The sequence below is a fragment of the Terrapene carolina genome, unplaced genomic scaffold, assembly GCF_002925995.2.
Source record: "Terrapene carolina triunguis isolate 2854851 unplaced genomic scaffold, T_m_triunguis-2.0 Scaffold212, whole genome shotgun sequence".
Taxonomy (NCBI): domain Eukaryota; kingdom Metazoa; phylum Chordata; order Testudines; family Emydidae; genus Terrapene; species Terrapene triunguis.
Window position 1 is genome coordinate 9,764,006 of NW_020664563.1, and position 23,853 is coordinate 9,787,858.

The 23,853-nt window shown below is 43.2% G+C and overlaps 1 protein-coding gene across 2 annotated transcripts in view; it reads right to left on the reverse strand.

The window, feature by feature from the left end:
- The window catches only part of LOC113407556 (E3 ubiquitin-protein ligase COP1), a 204,436-nt gene that overhangs the window by 84,289 nt on the left and 96,294 nt on the right, over positions 1-23,853 (reverse strand). For both annotated transcript variants that reach the window (XM_026656196.2, XM_026656197.2), the window contains exons 12-14: positions 23,696-23,839; positions 8,533-8,641; positions 6,528-6,609 (exon numbers count right to left, since the gene is read on the reverse strand). In XM_026656196.2, the coding sequence (XP_026511981.1) occupies positions 6,528-6,609; positions 8,533-8,641; positions 23,696-23,839 (335 nt within the window). The remainder of the gene's footprint in view (positions 1-6,527; positions 6,610-8,532; positions 8,642-23,695; positions 23,840-23,853) is intronic.

The window sequence follows — 23,853 nt, forward strand, 5'->3', positions numbered from 1 at the left end:
TTCCATGACCACATAGCTGTGGAACATACAGGGCTCTGATTAGAGCAGTGCTATCAGCTTTTTGGTGATTTCCTCCCCCCTACCCACTCCTGGCCCCTAACTTTAAAAAACATAAAACCACATGACAAGTCACATTTTAGCTGGAAATAAATGTGTATACAGCAGGTTCATAAACTCTGGTTGTATGAATTTTGCTTCACTTACTGTGAATTTTAGCAGTTTTGTTGAGACTGAGGTGGTAATTATAAAACATACAGATGCCCTGATAACACTTAGAACTGTGCTGATGAGGCAAAACTACCCTATGAGATCAACTGTTCTTAAAACATGCTTTGCCTAATTTTGTTGCTGCCGAGAGCTGCATCCCTCCATGTGGCCAAGCATCCACACCTCACAAAACAAACAAGATGATGTCTGGGAAGCAGCTCTTGGTTTAAATTGATTTAATTTTATCAAGTTTCTGTTTAATTGATTGGCGCTTTGGTTCAAATGCTCATTAATTTATAAATTAACCTACTATGGGTCAGAGCTTTGGACAAACACTCCGTAAGAGAGGAAGCTATTCACTGCAGTAGTTGAAAGGAACATTCATCTACATTATGAACATTAGCGAATATTCTTCACAAAACATTCATAATATCGAACAGTCATTTTATTTATATATAAAATACACCAGGTAATATGATTTTGCTATAAGACACAGTATCACCGAGCCCATTCTCTAAAATTAGTCCATTTGTCTATCAATTTCTACACTCAGCATACACTACAGGATGATGCTTCCATCATCCCATATGCAGACATTGCTTTAGGTCAATGTATTAAGTTATGAGATGAGAACAGTTCTCTCGTCTCACATAGTCACTCTCTCTATAAACTATTACAACATTTATTTACTTTTCCATGGCATTCTTGGTAGTATCTGAGCACCCCACAAACAACAAATATAGCCATAAAACCCCTGTGAAGTAGGCAATTATCCTCCTTTTATAAACTGGGAAACTGAGGCATGAAAGATTAACCTGATTTTCAGAAGCAATGTGCACCTAAAATTCCAATTGAAATTATTTTCAAAAATGGAGCTCCCACTAAAGCCCCAAGTGACTTGTTCAAGGTTAAATACAATGTCCTTGATAGAGCTGGAAACAGAACACTGATCTTTTGATTCCCAAGACAACGCCCTAACTACCAGGCCACCGTTCCTTTCCATGGACCCAATTCTACAAACCTGAACTAACTCGCTCAGTTCACTACAACTAATCAACATGTTTAAGTATGTGCAGAACTGCCGCCTATTCATTATTTCTATATCTAGATGGAAGAGAGAATATTTTACCTTCACTAATTCACATTATGAGAAACCAGTTCACATAGATGCCTTAAATTCTTCTCCAAACTCATGAGACAATGAAAATGAAAAGCAACCTCCCACTGAGCTCTCAAGCGTACTGGAATTTTGTCGGACAATCAGCATTTCAGTTTGATTGGGGCATCTGATTGCCAAGCCTAGAAATATTCCACACACAGGCACTCTGCCCAGCCAAATAACCTGTAGTTTAGGGTGAAAGAACAAACAGCTAGAGACAAGTTCTGATCTGTTTACCTGTGAATGCCGTTTATGGGCTCGTCTACGTGAACAATTAGACAACAGCAAGCTGAGTTGTGAATCTACTCCACACTAGCCTGCCAGAGTCTAGCTGTCCACATGTACCCTGCTGGCACATGTTAAGTTTATTAGAGCACTTTGACTTCAAAGCACTCTAACAAACTGTTAATACATATCAGCAGGATGCACATGAGCAGTTAGACCGCAGCAAGCTAGCGCGGAGTATATTCACACCCCAGCTTGCCACGTAGAAATTGTTTGAATAAACAAGCCCTAATTTCTGTGCACCTCACGAAGCCTCATGTCCTAACCCAGACAGCACTCAAGTATTCTATTTTACAAGTAAGTTAACTGAGAAGTTGCACAAGGCCATTTCAGGCAGAGCTGGGAATAGAACCCAGGCCCCTAAGATAGCAGATCCACGTCTTAACGCATTCAGGCCAGCCACACTGCCTCTCAGAAAAATGGCCAAATACGTAGACTTGGCTATCTGATTAGTAAACATGTTCTAACCACTAGACTTCATTCTCTCCTAGAACAGAACCCACTGGCAAAGTGGGTCTAAAAAACTCCTCTAGTAGGTAGTCCACTAATTATCCTTTGAGCTCAAGTGATAGAGGTCTGACTGGGGGATTTGAAGGTCCAGGATTCAATCTCTGCAAATAACCCATGGGGAGTCTCTTTAAAATGGCACATGATGAAATTTGTTTTTCCTCATTTTCTTTTTGAAGTGCTGATTTAATTAAATTCACACAGTGAGGAAACATCCTTAAAACAGTTTTTATAGTTAAAAAGTATTATAATGGCATCAGTTTTGGCACAACATGCCACAACTACAGCCAGAGTTTGGTCATTTGCCACATTTCGCTTGCCCATCACAAGTTGGAAGGTTTGAAGGTTGAGAGGTATAGATGCTGCCTATTATATAGTTTATTTATATCAAAATATTTTTGCTATTTTTTGTATATTTTCAAAGGCTGTGTACTGAAAGAGTATAATAGCTTCTTGCAGGTCCCTACAATCTATTTCTGTGGCTATGACTACGTTACCAAACTTGCTTAAGAAGGATTTTTACTGAACGCACGTTTAGCAGTCAGTCACAGGTAGTTTCAATCAATGATCATTCCAATGTCTGCAAGTTATATGACTGATAGGAAGAGTCAAAAATATAGAGAAGGGAATGTGACTTATGTCTGAAAATTATTTTTCAATTTGAGGAAGAAAACTGCTCTGACAAACCAGGTTTAAATTCCCATCAACTGTTTGAGATGGGACAATAAAAGTGTATTTACAATAGTAAGAATTTAAGGTCATACCAATCACGACGGGACACTTTTTTGCCCAAACTTCTGTTTCCTTTAATAAATTGGCCACTTATTCGTACCATCAATGTTTAAAATAATGCTTATGTAATGAAGTTTGGCAATAGGTGTTTGCACATGCCCAGGAATGCCCCAAGAGTAGGCAGGGTACAGAGCTGACGGAAAAACAAAGACAACATGATGGTCCATATGTGATTCTCTTCTCAGAGACAGATCAGCTATAAAATTTGGCTACTAGAGGAGAATATCTGGTGGTCTCCACCATGGACTGGTCAAGAGGCCCCTCTTTGAAGAGTTTCTAGCAGACGAAGTCACGGCTGCCTTACAAGATGTCCTTTCAAGCCTCAGGAGATCTCCAACTCCCTGCTTACTGCGGTTCAGAGGGTCCCAATATGTAGATAGTATTAATGACACCTACACCAAGTCCCTTTCTAAAAATTTCAGAAAGATAAAGTAGGTATTTTTACATATTTTCATTTATAGTTTCAAGGTCAACTGCCTACGACAGTCCAGACCCGGAGTTAATTAAAGTCATGTTTTTTCTGGTTAAATTAGAATTACAGTCTTCTATTTTATAGAATTACCCCAAGAAAACAGAAGGCTATGCAGCTTCTCAGGGCTCTGGTAACATGGGCCAACATTCTAACAGTCACCATATCTCTTTGGGTGTGTAAAGCTCAGCTACCTCTGTAGCAGCAGACAGCTCTACAAATACTCATAACTAAACATATAATTTGCTTTTTTAAATACAATGAACAATTGGAGTCAGAGTGCTTCTATGCTCCAATTCTCTCCTATGGAAGACAACGTACAGAGAATTCCCACAAACAAATTCTAGATGATCTTTGATTAATAAAGAGGATGGAATGGTATGCAGAGCCCTGGCATGCTGTCTGTAATTATATCAGACTCAATCTTTGTTTCAGTGGGGTTCTGTTGCTCAGTGCTCCCTTTGCTGTGTCTGATCTTTGACAGAGAAGGGTGCAAATGAGTGATCACAGGATTACTCTCCTCAATGTGTGTGTGTCTGGCAAAGGGCATTGCAGTGCACCAAGTACCCAGGCATCTAACACCTTGTCACCACTTTGAAAGGGGAAGGGGGGGAGAGACAGAGACAGGAACATCCTGCAGCAGGGATGAGGGAGGGAGGTTTAGTAAAGCTTCCACACTCAGCAATCAGGAAAGAAGCTGGGGGAGGAAAAGATCTCACCCCCAACCTCTCCCACCAAGCCAGGAAAGGGAAAATGCATTACAGTTCCCATCATTCCAGACAAGGCCAATAATTACAGATAGATAGCTCAGTGCCCGCACATCCAAGTAGTAGGGGTAGTTGCAAGGAAGAACAGAATGGTAGTGCTGGGCTTCCCACCAGGTGTTAACCCTGACCAGATAGTCTCTATGAGCTTTGGGTAACAGGTTTTGACATTTGGCTAACAGATGTCTGGCAAACTGAGTTCTCCACTATAGCATTTAAAAGAGCTATACTTATTTAAAATACTTTTAAATAGGTCTCCAATTCTGGCATTCACCTCTGATGTCCTTGTTATATATGTAAATAGTGAAAAGACTGCATGAGGAGGGGGATGAAACACTCTAGCCCAGGCCTGATCAGAAAAAAAAACCTATATACCTTTAAAGAAAGAACTACTATTTGAATAGAAATGCAGGATGTGTATAGAAAATGCAGCTCTTTATTAATACATAATTTATGTGTGTAAACACTGCACTTTTTAAAACAGTTTCTGCAGAAAAAAATTGTTAAGCTGTGATGTGCGGCCCTGTTTTATAAAGTCAGCTCAGGCAGACAGCTCTTTACCATGCTAATAAATGCATGTCTATTTGGAAGATAAGCTCTTTTTAAAATGCACAGCATGAATGGGAAGCAAAATGATGAAAAGGTTGATCATTTATACAGAGGGACTTTTTCCTTATTACATTTAATTGTAAAGGAAACAGTCTTTACTTCCACCATAAAGAAGAAGAAAAAAAAAATCTATTAAAAGCCATTTAAAAAAATCTCCATAATACAAAATGCAGCCTTTATGATAATTTTATAAGTGAAATTACCAATTACCTTGAGAACGTCAAACACATTTAAGAAACGCTAATATGACTTCCTTTTGAAATAGAATTTAAAAGCAATTTAGGGGGCAGAGGCTTGCAAGGTTTAATGTTTTAAGAAAAATTAATTTGTCATTCAAAGTAAATCATGAACAGCTCTGTCCAAAGCTGTTTGCACCCATTTGGGAGAGTTGATCCCCAGTGGCTGCAGAAGGAAGTCAAAAGAAATGATTGCCTAATAACTAATGTGATATTGTAGACTGACTGCAGATAAAGTCCTGTTCTTTAGGGAAGGAGAAAGATTATGTATTTCAGTTCTATCCATTCCTCCTTTATAGAAATTTTATTGCTTCCAATGTGCAGTGCTCAACCAGTGGGACACAGTGGTGTGCCTGGTGAGCGCTCCAAAATCCTGGGTCTTTAGGGCCCAGAAGGAGTCTTGGGCAGAGGGAAGGCAAGGAGCAGCTCATTCCCAATATTTACTCCTGCAGTTCCCATGCCTTCCTGACCACCACCCAATTTTGTTCACACTGCTGCTAAGTTTCTCAAAAAACATGTCACACATCCGACAGGACAAGGTGTTTCTCACTGTGCATGATCCTTAATGCTTTATCATTTACTAGAAAGCCTTACATAAAAGCAAGAGAGGACATTCTCAGTCTCCACTCATTTATCTGTAGCCACTCCCTTTCTTGTACAGACACTTTTTTTTTTTTTTTAAATAAACCAAAGTTCCCCAAATCTTCAACTATCAGTCTGGCACACGCTGAAGTAAAACTTGCTATGTCTACACTAGAGTTTAAGATGATGTTAGTTGGATTGTACTAGCTAACATGATATACAACCTTCCCCATAAATCCTAGACTAGACTAAAGTTGATCCATAATTTTCATCCGAATGATTTTTCCAATGGAACATGGCCACTTCACTCACACACACACACACATACACACACAAATCAAGATTTCCAAAGAGAATATTTCAATTTTTCTGAAAGATTTTGATTTTCTATTGGTTAAAAAAAAAAAAAAAAAAGAGACAGCTGCTTGGCTGCCCACCTGGAAGGCTCTTGTTATTTTCACTTTAAGCAAGTGAAATTGACAAGTTTTCAGAGGGCTGCCAGGGCACTGCTTCCCACACCAGCTCCAGGCGACAGTCAGAGCCACGGTGCTCTGCCTCTCCAGTTCCAGGAGCTACAGGTGCAGGCTGAGAGTCCAGGCTCTCTACCTCTATGGCAATTCAGCAATTGACAAGTGCGGGCAGCAAGAAAGCTACAAAATTCCATTTCAGTTCCCCTGAAACAAAATGTTTCAAAAAACCCATGAAATTTTTCAAGGAAAGGGATTCCCTTTTTTTCAGCCAGCTCTAGACAAAGCTCTCTCCCCTCTTTTCATCTGATCCTAAATGGTTCTATAATATCCTGGGGAAGTCAGTTACACTAAGTAAGCCAAGGAATCAGTTACTTGACACATCCTATATTGACAACCATAGGGAATACACGAGTTCAGCCTTTGGCACTAGAATTAAAATTAAAATACCTTTTGCATCATCAGAGCCTGAAGCCAGTAGTTTAGGGTCCATCAAGTTAAAGTCAACACTCCAGCATCTTTTCTCATGCTCCTGTTTTGAGAAAGAGGAAAATATTTGGAATGTAGTACATTATAATTCCCAGCGCTAAAATACGCAGTAAAGCAAAACATATGAAGTTTGGTATGAATTAAGATGGAATTTCTGGATATGCACATTCACTATGTATAGCAGTGATCTTAAATACATTTTTCTCTCACACAAACTAATGCTTGTGTGGTTTAAGAGAAGCCCCAAAAAATGGCAACACTAACAAGTTACATCCAGGATGTTTTTTTTTGTTTTTGTTTCTGTTTTGTTAATTATTAAAGTACTGCTTATTTGCTCATCTCAGAGGACACTTCCCATGACAGTGTATTTTGGTTTACTACTACTCCCTTGTGGCCCTTCATTCTCTTTGAGCAAAACATGCATGAATTGTCTAAATACCATTAAAATGCATCTTTCAACAAGGAGATTATTGAATTTGTTTACAAAGTCCAAAAAGGGGAGTATCGTTCACTCAGATATTAAAAGTTTAAGTGGTCACAGGAACTGTAGTTTATTACACATATACATGTAATTTCAAGTCTGAGTGCTTTTTCCTTATAAGTGATGAGGAAGGTTTAATATACTAGCACCACAACATTCTGTTAAATGAAACTTGAAGGTTAGCCAAACTATTTCAAACTCTCACAAAGCTTGAGAAGAGAAGTGAAGAGGGCATGAAAAAGAACATCCAGCACAATGTTCCAAGCAGCATTTCAAATATGTATACAGTATATGTCTGTGCACATACCTCAACTTATGAAAAGCTGGAAGAAGGGACAAAAGACTCAATAGGGAGTTTAAATAATGAAGTGGAGTTTCTTTTAGTACAAGTAAAAGTTGGAATATAACTCCAGTTTCACCATTTCGCATTCATAATGAAAATTTATACTATATAAATAAATTGTCCTCAAATTCATTATATTAAGATTCATTGTGTTCAGTGAGATCTCTTTCTAGTTGGCATACACATGATAAAAGGATGTCAACACAATCTTACGATACAGATTAATATACAATAATAAGAAAGCTGCTGTTTAACTTAAGGAAGAATCTTACATTCCTATTTAACTGTCAAAGGGAGATGCATGCTCTACGGCAGCAGTTCGCATATACTCTTAAGAAGTGGTCCACCACCTCCTCTCCCAACTTCTCAGTTCCGATCACACACCTTCCTAGTGGCCCTCATTACAACTGACTAAATGGAAAAGTAATGTTAGGACAGGATTAAGGAGACAAGATGAAAATAAATTCTAACGTATAGGTGCTTGATTATATTTACCTATTCTGTGTTTGTGCTGCTAGTTTACTGCCCCACGTGCAGGACTTTATATGTACTAGCATCAAATCTGCCCTGGCTGCCTGCAGCTCCACTACTTCAATCTTTTCAAGTGACTTGGCATTTTGTTTTTATCTCTCTGCAGTGTGTGCGCTAGTCTCCTATTTCTTAGGCCTTCTGCAAATACGATCATGGTTGAATGTACAGCAACAAAACGTCTAAGACGGAAATGAAGCAGCCATGCAGGATTTTTTTTTTTAAATTCACATTGAAACGTCTCCAGTAACTCTCCTCTTCCTAGATCTGTGCCCCAACAGCAGGGTTTTGGCTGGCCACACAATCATCACTGCTTAAAGTGCCTCACTATTGTGACAAGAAGCTACTTTGGTCACTGCTGGAGAATCACTGCTCAATGGAGTTATAGAAAAGTCAAAAACATGGTAACTCCCTCCTAGCCAAGGGAATTCACCTACTGCAAAAATTCAGTTCACCTACTGTAGATACAGCCACTTCGCCTCATGCAGCCAACAAGCCAACAGCCATCAATGCACTACTAGAAACACCTTAATTAGAACATTAATATGCACACAAACTTGAAGCCATGGCCCTTGTGAAGAAGAAAATGGTACTGCTTGGTGACTGCACTTTACCTGGTAGACCTTTGACCTCTGTCCTGTGAACCCATCCCACAGGATGACGGTGCCTTCATAGTCACTGCTGGCTAACAGGTTCTTGTGGTAGCTACTCCAGCTGATACAGCTTTAAAAAGAGAAAATCCCAAACAATCTTACTTTAAAACTATATTATATACACCTTAAAAATAATTTCTGCAATAGTTCAAGGCAATTAGGATCTTTGCTTTGGGCTATCCCAAAGTACACAATCTTGGATCAGTTGCCTTTTATTAAAATAATCAGACAAGGAAAAAACAAAAAGCATCAGAAACTTGGAAAACTTTTCAGCATACAAACTACAGAAGATTTTAATGTCTTTGTTATGCAGTTAACCATCTCAAGATATTATTTGCAACTTATATAATGGTTTTATGCTGTCCACAGCTCTGTTTCTACGATATATGTGTTTGTACTCACACAGAGACCCAGAATTTTAAAAGAGGAAAAACATTTTAGCTCCTTAAAAGCCACAATTTTAACCATGATGCCAAAAGCAGAAGTCTACTAATGCAATCTACAGCTGTAAAATATAGAACTACATTGGTACCAAAGGATAAAAAAAGCAAGAAGACTATGACCTCTTTGACACAGACGAAATAGACTATTCATTGCATTCTTAGTTTAAAGAGTGCCCTCCTCTGACACTTGAGAAAGGAAGGTTTGAGGGATATCTCTAAACAGGGATCAGAGAAAATATATAGGTTGTGTTTGTATTTTATATTGAATTGAGCAGTCCTGAAGGATATAGCATCTGATTAATACTGAAGAGTGAAACCCTTTAACAGGTACAACATGGACAATAATAGTGCCAGCTTCTTCTCACTGGTCTGGCAATATGCTTCAAGCCTGGTGCCAAAAAATATTTCAATAAGGGTAAGAGAATTTAGAACACGCATTCACAAAATTTTTGGCCCATCTGGTGTGAAAAAGTGCCAGCTGTCAACTGTGATGCATGTAGCAGGAACTGAACTGACACTGATCCATTTCACATAGGTCACCAAATAGCTATGAGAGAGTAACTAGCTTAGATTATTACAGCCTTGATAAATCAGTCAGTCTATGCTAGCATTCCCATTGTCACTGGAATGGTGTGAATGCAACACAGGGAAATTTCTCTAAAACTGGCAGCTCAGATAGGGTCTTAGAGGCTGAGTCACCATAACCCAGTTAGGGTATGTCTACCCTAGGAAAACAGGTGATGTTTTGAAGAGTGTTAGCTAGCATGTTTTAATTAACGTGGTTTTTTAAAATGCTACTTATAGCCTTATATACACACAGGGTTTAACACCTTTAAAAATGTGTTTGCTAACCTGCAATTTTCTGCATTGTTCTCAGTGTCCATTTCTTTCTCTATCATACCTCAACCTTTGTATTATCTCTTCCACTTCTTTCCCTCCCCCATGCAGAACCTTATTTCTAATCTATCCCATCAATCTCACTCCTTCCACCCACCTCTGCATCCCTGTTCACACCCACACCTCCACCTCTTCATTCATTTGTACCACCCCCTTCATATATAGATTTTTCAAGCCTTAGCAGCCAGAAAACTGAACTAAGATGTAGAGTACTACTGTTAGAGGCAATGCCCAGGCAAGAATTCAAGCCACTCTTCAACACCAGCTGCTAAGAAAGAATGAAGCTAAACTATCTTCAGAACAGTAGTAAACTTTTAATTAGAAAACATGTATGCCTCTGGTCCTTATATAGTTGCAAAGGACCTTCAAAGTGTGAATGATGCAGTGACATCTGCCTGAATCAGCAAACAGTCTGAAACAATAGTGAAGAGAACTGTCCTAGTTCATTTAAAAAAAACCAAAACTTTACTCTGAAGCCTAAGGACAACCATATAAACAAAGAAATTGCAATACTAGAGCAAATTAAAACTATCTAGTCCAATATCCTGTTTCTGATAGTGGTAAGTACCAACTGCTTCAGAAAAACATTCAAGAAACCTTATAGTAGGAATTTATAGAATAAAATCTACCCACAGGGAAAATTCCTTCCAAACCTCCAATAGATATGAGTGACTTGTGCCCTGAAGCACAACCATTTAAAATGTCAGCATTAATTATTTCACTGCTAATCAAATCATGCAAGAAAGGAGAAAGACAACCACATTATGAAAGCTCTGCATGATCTATTGTGAGCTGCACGTTATATCTATATAACAAGTGGGTGGAACTTGGGCAAGTACCACCAGTAATTCTTTTCTTCCAATCTAAGTCCTGGAGAAAGACAAAAGTGTTGGGCTTCCTCTAGGATGCCATCCTAGGACCCTGCTCAAGGGCTCTACCTTTTGCCGCCTCCAGCTAGTAGGTGAATAAAAATCTGCTTTCCTCCCTCCTAGTTGCAGAGCAAGACTAACATGGTTCTTGTCAATTTCACTCCAGCCCACAACATTGTTTTTAGTCTCACATGTCAAATTTTTAAATACAATCCTTAAAAAAAATTAAAGGGTCATAATTAGATTAAACAAATTTTCTTCATCTTCCTGACTTGATTCTCCCCTCACCATCACCAAGCTTCCTTTAGATCTTAAGCACCCTGGAATGTTCTATTAAACAGTACAATGCATGAGGTTTTGTATAGCTTATCTTAGACTAACTTTTATGAAACAGCATACTCAAGGGATATATCAGACTAATAGAACAGCTCTTCCTCCAAGTGTGTTGAGAGCTTTCTTCATTCTTAAAGCTTCCTTTTTTAATCTAGAAATAGTCACATTATCATGTTCATACGCCCTTACTATCTGTGCTACTGTATTTAATGATAGCGTTTTTTCCTGTGAGTACTATCAGCATAGAGCTCCATTCTTGGGAGATTAACTAGCCGAAACAACCTCACACGAGGTGCATCTGAGGAGAATTAGTTGTCAACTGCTAGCCTGCTCTCATGAATTGGGCATCAGATATGCACTGTGGGGCTTGTCTACATAGATTCATAGATTCTAGGACTGGAAGGGACCTCGAGAGGTCATCGAGTCCAGTCCCCTGCCCGCATGGCAGGACCAAATACTGTCTAGACCATCCCTGATAGACATTTATCTAACCTACTCTTAAATATCTCCAGAGATGGAGATTCCACAACCTCCCTAGGCAATTTATTCCAGTGTTTGACCACCCTGACAGCTAGGAACTTTTTCCTAATGTCCAACCTAGACCTCCCTTGCTGCAGTTTAAGCCCATTGCTTCTTGTTCTATCCTCAGAGGCTAAGGTGAACAAGTTTTCTCCCTCCTCCTTATGACACCCTTTTAGATACCTGAAAACTGCTATCATGTCCCCTCTCAGTCTTCTCTTTTCCAAACTAAACAAACCCAATTCTTTCAGCCTTCCTTCATAGGTCATGTTCTCAAGACCTTTAATCATTCTTGTTGCTCTTCTCTGGACCCTTTCCAATTTCTCCACATCTTTCTTGAAATGCGGTGCCCAAAACTGGACACAATACTCCAGCTGAGGCCTAACCAGAGCAGAGTAGAGTGGAAGAATGACTTCTCGTGTCTTGCTCACAACACACCTGTTAATACATCCCAGAATCATGTTTGCTTTTTTTGCAACAGCATCACACTGTTGACTCATATTTAGCTTGTGGTCCACTATAACCCCTAGATCCCTTTCTGCCGTACTCCTTCCTAGACAGTCTCTTCCCATTCTGTATGTGTGAAACTGATTTTTTCTTCCTAAGTGGAGCACTTTGCATTTGTCTTTGTTAAACTTCATCCTGTTTAACTCAGACCATTTCTCCAATTTGTCCAGATCATTTTGAATTATGACCCTGTCCTCCAAAGCAGTTGCAATCCCTCCCAGTTTGGTATCATCCGCAAACTTAATAAGCGTACTTTCTATGCCAATATCTAAGTCGTTAATGAAGATATTGAACAGAGCCGGTCCCAAAACAGACCCCTGCGGAACCCCACTCGTTATGCCTTTCCAGCAGGATTGGGAACCATTAACAACAACTCTCTGAGTATGGTTATCCAGCCAGTTATGCACCCACCTTATAGTAGCCCCATCTAAATTGTATTTGCCTAGTTTATCGATAAGAATATCATGCGAGACCGTATCAAATGCCTTACTAAAGTCTAGGTATACCACATCCACAGCTTCTCCCTTATCCACAAGACTCGTTATCCTATCGAAGAAAGCTATCAGATTGGTTTGACATGATTTGTTCTTTACAAATCCATGCTGGCTGTTCCCTATCACCTTACCACCTTCCAAGTGTTTGCAGATGATTTCCTTAATTACTTGCTCCATTATCTTCCCTGGCACATGGCCGGCAGTTTAGTCTTCTTTAAACAGGACTACCTTAATTCAAACTATATACCACAGCATCCACATGGGAGACTTACAGCTCAGCACACTAGCTCACACTGTAATTCACACCCCCATAGTCCAAACTGTGGGCCATGTAGATATAGCCTGAGATTCTGATCTTTGAAAGACACTTGTGCACTGGCTTCACTTTACACACTTGAATGGGGACTATTCACACTGTGCAAAGTGAAAGAGAGAGAGTAGTTCTGTGTGGCAAGTACATGAACTGAGTTCCAGGTAGAAGCCTTACATGCTCAAACATTTCAGCTGTACCACTGGCTTCTGAAAGATAATGCGAATGACAGCATGACCGAACGCTGCAGTGGCACAGAACTAAATTACTATTAAAATAATTTTTTAAAATACATTTTAGCTCTTTACCCAAACCCTAGCTAAGATAGCAGACAAATAGTTTTGGAGAAAAACTCAGCAAACAAGACAAAAGGGGAGACAACTCTGAGATGATTACTTCAATAAGTGAAAGCGAGCGGAATTCAATGCTACAAATCCTCACATCGCATTTGGTCCAAACATTCTGTGTCTCATGGGAGTGTGTGAGGTTCCAAGGTGATTATTTTCTAAAGGGCTCCAAAAGCAATGTGGACCCAGTGAGTAGGGAATCTAGGTTGAGAATTTTAGCTTAACTTTATTTTGGTGCTTAGAAATAGTGAGAGTCTATTGCCCTTTCAAAACCTGACAGTAATGAACAGATCAATTGTGATTAGGATGGAACAGCCATACATGTGATTTATGGACATTGAAAAATAAAAAACATATCCTAGGAATAATTTTAAAAACAAAAGGTAACCTATTCTTGTGGTTTTTGCTTTTACTGCAGTTGACTAAAGAGATGCAGCTGATTTTGGAGTTGTGGTACCATTTATCACAGAGTGCTGCTGCTGTAAACATACTGCGGTGAACATGCAGAATATTAAAGATGTATTTCATAAGTGTTTTCCTACCCACATTTGGTATGCTGCCTACTGTAGATCAGGCAGCCATGAGACTAATTTCTCTTTTTGTTGAACACTAGATCTTCACATTTCTCTCAACCTATGGCAAAGCAACAATTCTGCCTCCTGAATAAATCACAGAAGCAGCGCTAGCATTAGCTGCTACCTGTTCATCCCTTTCGCTCCCTCTTTCCCTTCTCCCTCTGCACCAAGGAGAGGGAGAGATTATCACCTGTCATAGATAGGGACATTGCAAATCATAATTAGATCATAGGGTGCTGTTTATAGTTACTACACAATGCCAGGATTTGTTCCTTGTACTCAGGCTATGAATCTGTAAATAGGATTTATGTCATCATCTGTTTTTCCTGGAAGCATTTAGTACTTCTGGGGGGAGCCGTGCAAATTTAACAAAAAATTGCAAATGCTTATTTCCTCCCTATTCTTAACAAAGAGATCAAAAAGCCCATATAGGCGAGAATGCATTTAGGAAGCAGGTGGGAGAAAGGGGTGAGAGAGAGGCAGATACAGCTGGTTTAAGGGCCCCGCTCCAAAAAGGTTTACAATGAATTACCCCAAGTGAAGCAGAATCTTTCAACAAGCACCCAGCTGGCACTCAGCAGAGCAGGGCTGGGCTGGTGCCAGCCCGACATTGGGCAAGGGCTTCCCTTTTCACAGCTGCTCTAGGACACCAGACTTGCTCTTGGCCAGACGTAAGTCCTCACAAATGCAGTCACATGTCTGCTTCCATAAATGCCTGTCACAGCCACTGTTCAGAAAGCAGTCACAAAAGTAACAGCCTTTTTTTTTGGGGGGGGGGGGTGAGGGGGGGTCATCAATGCTTTGGACAAGGTTAATAGGTCAATTTAGGATACGTTTCCTATAATGTTTGAAGTGCAGTTTGGTGTTATGTGAAGAAAAGGAATGGAATGTACAGGGAAACTTTAATAAACTCATCTTCATAGATTAATTTCACTATAAGAATTTTCACTGGAACTGCAAATTGCATCTCACTGACCATTTTGTAACTTCATTCTGCCACACCAATACGCCTCTCTAGCATATGTATTAGTAGGTTTTTCACATATAACTAGAAAACTTTGTGAAGCATGAGGTTAACTGTCAATTGTCTTCAACTACCTGCGAAGTCACCACTATGTTCCACTTGGTGATATTAGAGCACCATTTCTTAAATGCTGCCACCAGGGGCTTTTCTTGCAGCCACCACCTCCTAGCCAGTGATTGGGGGGAAGCAGCAGCCCCTCCCCTGGGTCTGCCGGCAGGGGTTGGGCCTTGCCCCCGCCAGAAACACCACAGGAGTAGGCAACCAGTGTAAGTTACCGACCTTTCAGGGGACGGCTTCAGCTCGTGTGGTGGATGGCAGACTCTGGTCACGCAGCGTCAGGCTCACCACTCCCCTAATCACCTTTGGCCCGCGCTGCCTCCTCTGGTCACGGGCTCCGTCCGCGGGCCTTTGGGCTCTGGCTCTAGCCTCACCACCCCCTGCCCGTTGTCAGAGCTGTCCCATCCATAGGATGGGCTGGGAAAACTGCCACAGGCCCTGCGCTTCAGGGGGATGCGGCGGGGAGGGGGCAGGGCAGCCGGGGGACTAGCGGGGGGGCCTGGAGCCGGCAGCAGGGGTTGGGCCTGTGCCCCACACTCACAGGCCTGGGTGTTTATTTCTTTTTCTTGCCCGCAGCCCCCCAGGCTCAGGCTCTGCAGCAGCGAGCGACTCAGTCCCAGCCCACTCCTCTGGCTCCCAGTGTCGCCCGCCGCTGCAAGGTCCTAGCGCCCCCCCAACCACTAGTGCCAGGGCAGGTTGATCCTGACCCTACCCTTCCGCCTCAGATAGACCCTTCCCTTTTCCAGTGGGACCCTCCACTAGCACAGGGGACCCCCTTGTCCCTAGCACAGGTGAGTGCCAGCCAGTAGTCTCCATCATCCTTCGCCTGTCGCCCAGCCCTGGTGTCCCCTCAGTGCCCCACACCTCCCCTCTCCCAGCACTGAGTGGGGTCCTCCAATGCCACCTCCAGGCCAGGGCCAGCCCTTATCACCCCCCTACCTCAGGGTCCTCCTTGCCTTTTAGCTCTCCAACCTTGGGGTCCCCCTTCGCACAATACCAGGGTCCCACAACTCTGCACTCTCCACCTCCCCCCAGGATTGTGGCCCTCCATCCATCTGGTTTTCTGCCTCCCCTCCCAGCACCCGGAAAAAAACAGATCTTAGAGCCCGTCCTCCACGCTGGAGGGTCCTGGGGTCCCCCAGCACCATGGCACATATAGGCCCTCCAATAGCCACCCAGTTCCCAAAACATGGGCTCTCAGTGTTGCGACTGTGTAATTACATTTTAAAAAAATCCACTGAGGGTAGCAAGACCATATGCACCTGGGAAGTGAGTTTGCTGCAAGGAAGTCCAGGAAGGTGGATTTCAGAATGTAAGTGGTACGACACTGATCGTGAACGGTGAGTTGTTTTTTTTAAATTATATGAACTTGCCGCATGATGGCAGGCCCCCACCAGGACCCAAGGTGGTGGCCACACTGCCATCCCCCCTGCATTGCCCGACTCCCACTGGCTCCTCCAGCCCCCCATTCATCGCCCCTGGCCTCTGCTGCCTCCCTACCCACCTCCCCATCCAGGGCTTAATTTGTCCCACAGCTTGCTGTGAAAAAGTGATATTTGTATGTTTGTTAATATCACTTTTCACTGCCTCCCAGCTAGCTAGCAAGTCTGTTTCTGTGAAAAATGATATTAACATACAAATGTCACTTTTCACAGCGGCAGACTTACTAGCTAGCAAGTCTTTAAAAAAAGTAACCAAAAAAAGGAAAAGAAGCAACAACAACAAAAGACAAAAAACGTGCAAAGGACCTTATTTTTGTTTCTATTCTGTTTGAGTCCAGTAAAGAATAGAGAGAACTGTACTTTATTTTTAATATTGAGTTTGAAACAAACCCTACATAAATAAACTACAATGATTTGGACACGTATATGTGCATATTTGTTTTTCCTGAAGTTAAGAGTTTTAGGAAAGAGTGTCAAAGTGGCCACCAGCAAGAGTTGGTGGCTGCACTCTGAGGCCACAAAAATTTTTGTTGTGAGAACCTCTGTATTAGAGTATGGCTTACTTATACATATATGCACAAATGTCTAAAAACAACTTGGGGATGAGAACATTCTGTAACATAGCTTTTCCACTACAAAATATAGTTCCTAGAAAGAAAAGAGTAGCAACAAGGATAATGCCACCAGGTGCCCTCATCCTGGTTTTAAGAACTTAAAAAAGAATTCTTTTTTTAACAGAACAGACAAATTTCCAGCTCTTTTTGGTGAGGTCCCAACCACACAGCATTACAGTTGGTGTATGGTTGACACATCTAAAAAAGACCCAACCGGCAAATCAGAACCTGGGTTTGGACAATCGTTCTCTCTACTTAAACTATGAAGATGCATTAAATCAGAGCTTATTGTAAAGCAGGTTCCACTTTTTTAGGTTTTTATTAAATATGGATGTTTTTGGATAATACCTTACCAAACAATACAAGTGTGGTCTTCACTACACCAATGTTCCTCCAAGCCAAGCAATTTAGAATAGCAATTTATTATCTGTGCCACAGTGTAAGAGTGAGTGATGGCATAGTTAATGGGCACACCAAGAGTGCATTTGGTCAATGATCACCAAACATCTATCAGAACTAATAGCACCCCCATGCTGGAGGGAGTTGATGGGTTAAGGAGCTGCCAATTGACAAATGCATTTGTTTAGGAGGAAGGGGGGAAACAGAGCAAGGAAATGAAATAAAGGGACCTTCTCCTCCCACCCATGCTTACAGAGTGCCAGGGAACTTTACTTTACATTTTAATTTGGTCACAGCTCTGGGTGTACACGCACATATATAAATATAGCATATGAGGGAAAAGGAAAAATCTTGAAGCTGTGAAAAGCATCTCATCTCATACACAAAGATGACATGGTAGACATCCCTAAATGTGTTAATGTGGCTCTCTCCTCACTGAAGGCTGGCAGAGAAGCGAGAGCAAACAATTACCTTCTACTGAGAAGATTGTCAGGGTTAGATTATCAAATTTAGAAGTAGCGAGTTCAGTTTGGAAGTAGTCTCAGAGGAACAGAAAAACATCAAATACACTTTAAAGCTCTCTTTCTGCTTGAAGTGCAGTAAGAGCACCTAATCTACTGCTAGAATCCCAAACAAACCTGTTGAAACTGAGTTTCACTGACATTATGCTAACATTTCCACCAAAAAAAGTTATTGTCCTTATGAAAATTCCATACCTTTAGAAAATCATAATGTTTTAAAGCCTGGTAAGAAACAGTTTATGGAACCAACCAGTTCCCCATAGTTCTATAATCCTTCAATCATCTACCAATTTATACAGCCCACCCAGGAAAGTGGAAACAATTGATTTTCTTAGGGGGAGAAAATGGCAAGCCAATGAACATTTAAAACAGTTGGGTTTAAAATATAAACCTCAATGCTAGAGGTTCTAGACCAATCAATGCTGATTTCTCTCAAAAGACTGGTTTTATTGATCTCTGTAAAGAATATCACAGTAGTTAAAGATGGTTATACTAGGTCTTTTCTATGATAAGCCCAAACACCACCTCTTGAACACTTCACCAGCATGTTGCTCCCCTTGGCCCTAACCTGTGTTTTTTAATACCGCTAGTCTTTGGATCAGAGAATGCCTTCTTGTACATTTGTACAATGCCTAGCAAACACTGGGTTTTGAAAGGAATATAGTCCCATTCTGTCAGAATTCTGTATGTTTTCTCGTAGTAATACAATATGTTGCAGTAGAAGAATATTTGTCTGAATAGAACTGGATTGACTGTTTACAGTTATGAAGTGTACTGATTATGTAGTGTGAGGTTGTAGGCGAAAATTTGTATTGTGTAACATCCATAGCTTCCTGTTGTAACACTGTAGTATGTGTTAATGTTCTATTGGAAACTGTTCCCATGGATAGACAATGGGATTTTATAATTACATTTGATATTTTTAGTTTTGCATGTGTTGTTAATTTTAGAAGGTAAAAATATAGGCTGGGCAGTCAGAATAAGTTCAGTAAGACGACAGACAGATGAAGATTTATCCTATTGTGATGAATTGGTTTGATCCTTCCAATCCCCCCCCCCCCTGACTTTTATGTATGTTTTTGAAAGGCTTAGAATTTTTGTATTAAAATATAATTTTAAGGTGTTAACTGGATTCTATGGAAATATTTTCAACCAAAATTCCAACAGTTTGTTTGGGAATTTCCCTGGGCTTTTTTGTGCATGTTAGTAAGCAAGCACAAACAATTAAATTGAGTTGAGGCATCAGGAGTCCAGGAAGGATGTTCTGCTCAGGCAGATCTTACGATGACCACCAAAATGGGACCTCCTTCATGTAGATGCTAACAAGCCCATAGGAAATGCATGTGCGTGGGGGGGGGAGGGGGGGAAAATCACACCGAGGACTAGGTATATCGCAGTGGGATGGGGGCACTGGAGGAGGAACAATGGAGGGGAATTGAGTAGGCAAGGCTCCTAGCCATGGGGGTAACAAGGGAGACTTTAAGCACTTTAAAGCTCTTTAAATTTATGTCACTTCCAGTGTATTGTAGGTCAGGGTGACAGAGTCGGCCGTGGTCCTGAGAGATCAAGTTCTGGCACAATGGAAGCGTGATCGGAGTCTGTACCAATAGCTCCAGAAGTGTGGTGTACCAGTGCGGTCTTGGCCAAGCTGGAGCGACTAGAATCCTGTCTTGGATGAGGAGCAGGAGGGTAGAACCTCTGTGGCTGGGGCCTAAAGGGCCTGCGCTGGGGTCCTGGGACATTCATCCTCAGGGAGCGCATGATGGTTCTGGAGTCCTTGAGACTCTGCAACCGAGAGTCCGTCTTGTCCGAGAACAACCCTTGGCCCTCGAATGGCAGATCTTGCAGGGTCTGCTGCAGTACTGGCGATAACCCCGATACCTGAAGCCAGGAGACGCGTCTCATGGCTATCCCAGACGCTAGTGTCCTGGCGGCAAAGTCCGCTATGTCCAGGGAGGCCTGTAAGGAGGTCCTAGCCACCTTTTTACCTTCCTCCACTAGGGCCCCAAACTCCTCTCTCGAGTCCTGGGGGACCAACTCTTTAAATTTACCCATGGAATTCCATGAGTTGTAATTGTACCGACTCAAGAGCGCCTGTTGGTTTGTGGCTCTGAGCTGCAGACCCCCCGCTGAGTAAACCTTACGTCCAAACAAATCGAAGCGTTTGGCATCCTTCGATTTGGGTGCTGCCGCCTGCTGACCATGGCGCTCTCTTGCGTTCACTGAGGAGACTACTAGTGAACACGGCGGAGGGTGTGTGTAGAGGACTCATGGTCTTTAGAGGGGACAAAGTACTTCGTCTCTACAACTCTGGCAGTGGGAGGGATGGAGGCCGGGGTTTGCCATATGGCATTAGCATTAGCCTGGATCGTGCGAATAATGGGCAACGCCACCGAGGATGGGGAATCAGCTGAGAGGATGCTCACCACCGGGTCCTCCACCTCCACTATCTCCTCTACCTGTAGGTCCATGTTCCGTGCCACCCTACGTAGCAGGTCTTGGTGGGCACGGAGGTCTATTGGAGGTGGGCCTGAGGTTATTGTGCCCACCACCGCCTCATCTGGGAAAGATGAGGAAGCCGCCTCAGGGGGTAAAGGATACAAAGGTGGGTCTGGCTCCAAGGGTCCCTGATGTGCAGGATCCCCTTCACCGGGGTCTGGGACCTGCGTGGGTGTTGGCACAGGAGTCTCCATGCCCCCGGGGGAGGACGGGTGAGGTGGCCTCAGGTACCCTGGGCTCAGAGTGTGCTGCGCGAGAGGCCGCTGGTGGAGCCCCTTGTGCCTGGTGATATGCCCATGGGGTCCAGAAAGACCAATGTGCAGGGTCCTGTCTAGGGTCCTCTGCCCCCTCCTGCCAATGGCCCAAGTCGTCCGCAGCCTGACCCTGAGCAGGGTATGCTGCTCGGGAGGCCCCTTCCAATGAACGAGACGCCGATCTTGAGGGCCAGGGCGGTGCCGAGCGTGATTGCAGAGGCTCGTCCTGGAACGGTGCCAAGCGGTGCCAGTCCACAGGCAAGCGGTCTCTGTGCGGTGCCGGGGAGCGGAACCGGGATCAAGAACAGTGCCGGGATCCCGATCTGGATCGCGAAGACGAAGACCGTCTGTAGACTCGGTGCCGGGAGCGGCCTGGTGAACGGGAGTGCCACTCATACCGGTGCCGGGAACTGCGTCTGGACTCTGGCCGGTACCGATGCTCGGGTCGGTGCCGGGAAGTGGACCGGTGCCGGGAGGAAGATCTGGGGAGCGAGTACGACCGGCGCCGAGATGAAGACCGGTGCCGGGACTGCAAGCGGCGTCGGGACCTGCTCCGAGACCGGGAGCGGTGCCGCAAGTCCACGCTCGGAGATGGAGGGCGTATCAGGGCAGGCTTGCTCCTGGATTGCACCGTGCGGAGCAGATACGGTGCCGCGGTCTGAGATGGCGCCGGCTCCGTGAGGGTGATGAGGTCCTTCGCTGTCGCAAATGTCTCCGGCGTAGAGGGGAGACAGGGCTCAACCACAGGACGAGGGAGGGAGCCAGTCCGCACCGGACTCAACGACCCTACAACCGGTGCCGGAGTCAACGGTGTCGACGATGCCTGCACCCTCTGGCGCTCCGAAGCCGGACGCGACTCCACCACCAGTTCGGGGGGAGCCGGTGCCTGTTGTACAGCAGTGTCCTGGGTCTTACGGGGTCTTTTATGTCCCGGAGACAGGGAACGGCGCCGAGGGGCTTGCAGCGGATGCGGTGCCGACGGAGGACGGTGCTGTGGGGCCTTATCCGTGTCTCCTTGTGGTGCAGTATCCGAGGGCGCCGCCGGGGCGCTGCGCACCGAGGCGCTCGGTGCTGGAACTTGGCGCGCCAAAGGAGGATCTGGGCTAAGTGCCGCCTCCATAAGGAGCTGCTTAAGTCTAAATTCCTGCTCCTTTTTGGTCCTGGGCCTGAAAGCCTTGCAGATCTTACACTTGTCCATCTGGTGAGACTCCCCTAGACACTTCAGACAAGAGTCGTGAGGGTCTCCCATTGGCATAGGCTTAGCACAGGTCGCGCACGGCTTAAAGCCAGGAGCCTTGGGCATGAGCCCGGCTGCGCGCCGGGGGAAAAAAGGGGGGGGGATAAAAGCCCCCTTTACCCCCGCTAACTATTTATAACTACTCTATAAAACTATTAACAACAAAACTACTATCTACAAGAACTAACAAGTAAAGCTAGGGAGAGTGGAGAACAGCTATGCTGCGCTCCACAGTTCCAACGACCGTCACGGGCGGTAAGAAGGAACTGAGGGGGCGCTGGGTCAGCTGGGGTATGTATCCAGCGCCATGAAGGCGCCACTCCAGGGGGCTCCACAGCCGACCCACCAGGTGTTGCTAGGGTAGAAAATTCTCCGATCGTGCACGCGGCGTGCGCACACTTAATTGGAATCGATATGAGCAAGCACTCGAAGAACTATTCCTCCCCACCTGTGGCTCAGCAGGTCATTTTTAATAAAAATGAATGTTTGGAAATAATACGATTTCACTACAAATGGTAAAATAAAGAATAATTGAGTGTTTTCCTCAATCTGCTGAAAAAGAAAAAGCAAAACGATAAAGCACGTGCTGCTTAAGTCGAGACAAAAAAGGAACTGTACCTAGTTAAATAGGTCTCCTGTAAGAAGGTAAGTCCTTCTGTATAAGCAGGACAATTTCCCAGTTCCTCTTTTCTTTCTGGTCTAAGCTCCGGGCACTTACCCTCTAGAACACGTTAAGTTTGGAAGAGAGATAACACAAGCTTCCTCTTCATCTCAGAGACCCTCCTCACTCCTCTACTATTTCTGCCTTTCTCTAATGAACTCTTTGTTTATCCCATGCTATGATTTTTCAAGGAAGGGACTAACACCCCCTATGACAAGTTCATTATATATCAGCGCAATTCTTCCACTAGCATTCATTCCCTAGAATGGCTACTGCCGCTCCATACCAATGGAGGGGGAGGTTTTTTTTTCATGTTGAGAGGGAATCTTTCAATGGGTGGCTGGTGAGAGATCATCATTCACACCAACCATAATGAGCCTCTGCAGTAACAATGGTTTCAGCACCTGTAGAAGCAGTGGGTCAGAGCACTGAGCAATCCACATAGTATTTCTGCCATTAATATTTCCTTCACGAAGCCTCTTTTCATAGAGAATCTGAAGAGCCAAACAGCCTCTGACAACCCACTTCCTCAAATGAAATGGCATCTGAACAAACAATGGTTACAGGCTCTGGAACAAATATGGTGCAAATTAAATTATACTCCCATCCTTCCCAACCCCTGAACCACAGTGATGCCCACTGTGCAATATCTTTATTCTGAAGTCTCCTCCCTAAACCATACTGCCTTTCTTCTCCTTTCCAGTTACATATATCCTCCTCAGCCCGGATCAATTACTTCATCTGGAATTTTGACCATGCTGTTTATAAACTCTTTACAGAGTAGTTTTTTGCTGAATACAGCTCTCTCAAGAAAGAGAGAATCATTCAATTGCACCACATGCCCCTTCTCCACTAGCTATGGCAATAAATCTTTGGGTATTTTTAAATACAATGTCTGCGTGTGAGGATCTGACATTACAGTCTGTAATTTTATGTGAACTGAGACAGTGCCTGAACTGCCCACCACAACTTTGTATACAAATAAAGCTCTTATATAACTTTTCCATCTCCCCTTCACCAGCACAGTGCAAAGGATAAAGAAAGCGATGTTCTTTTTATTGTGTGTAAGGGACACTAATTAAAACATAGCATGCTGGGACACAAGGCAAAGGCAATGCATACCTGATTTTGGAATTACAGGTCATTTCATTCTCAGGGTAATGAATGTCCACTGCGTCCTGAATGACAGTGCCGTACTCGTAGACTTTAATCTTCTTTGTCACCCCGGCAATAGCAAAATAGTCACAGTCCCGGTCGAATTCGATACTGAGGAGCAAAAG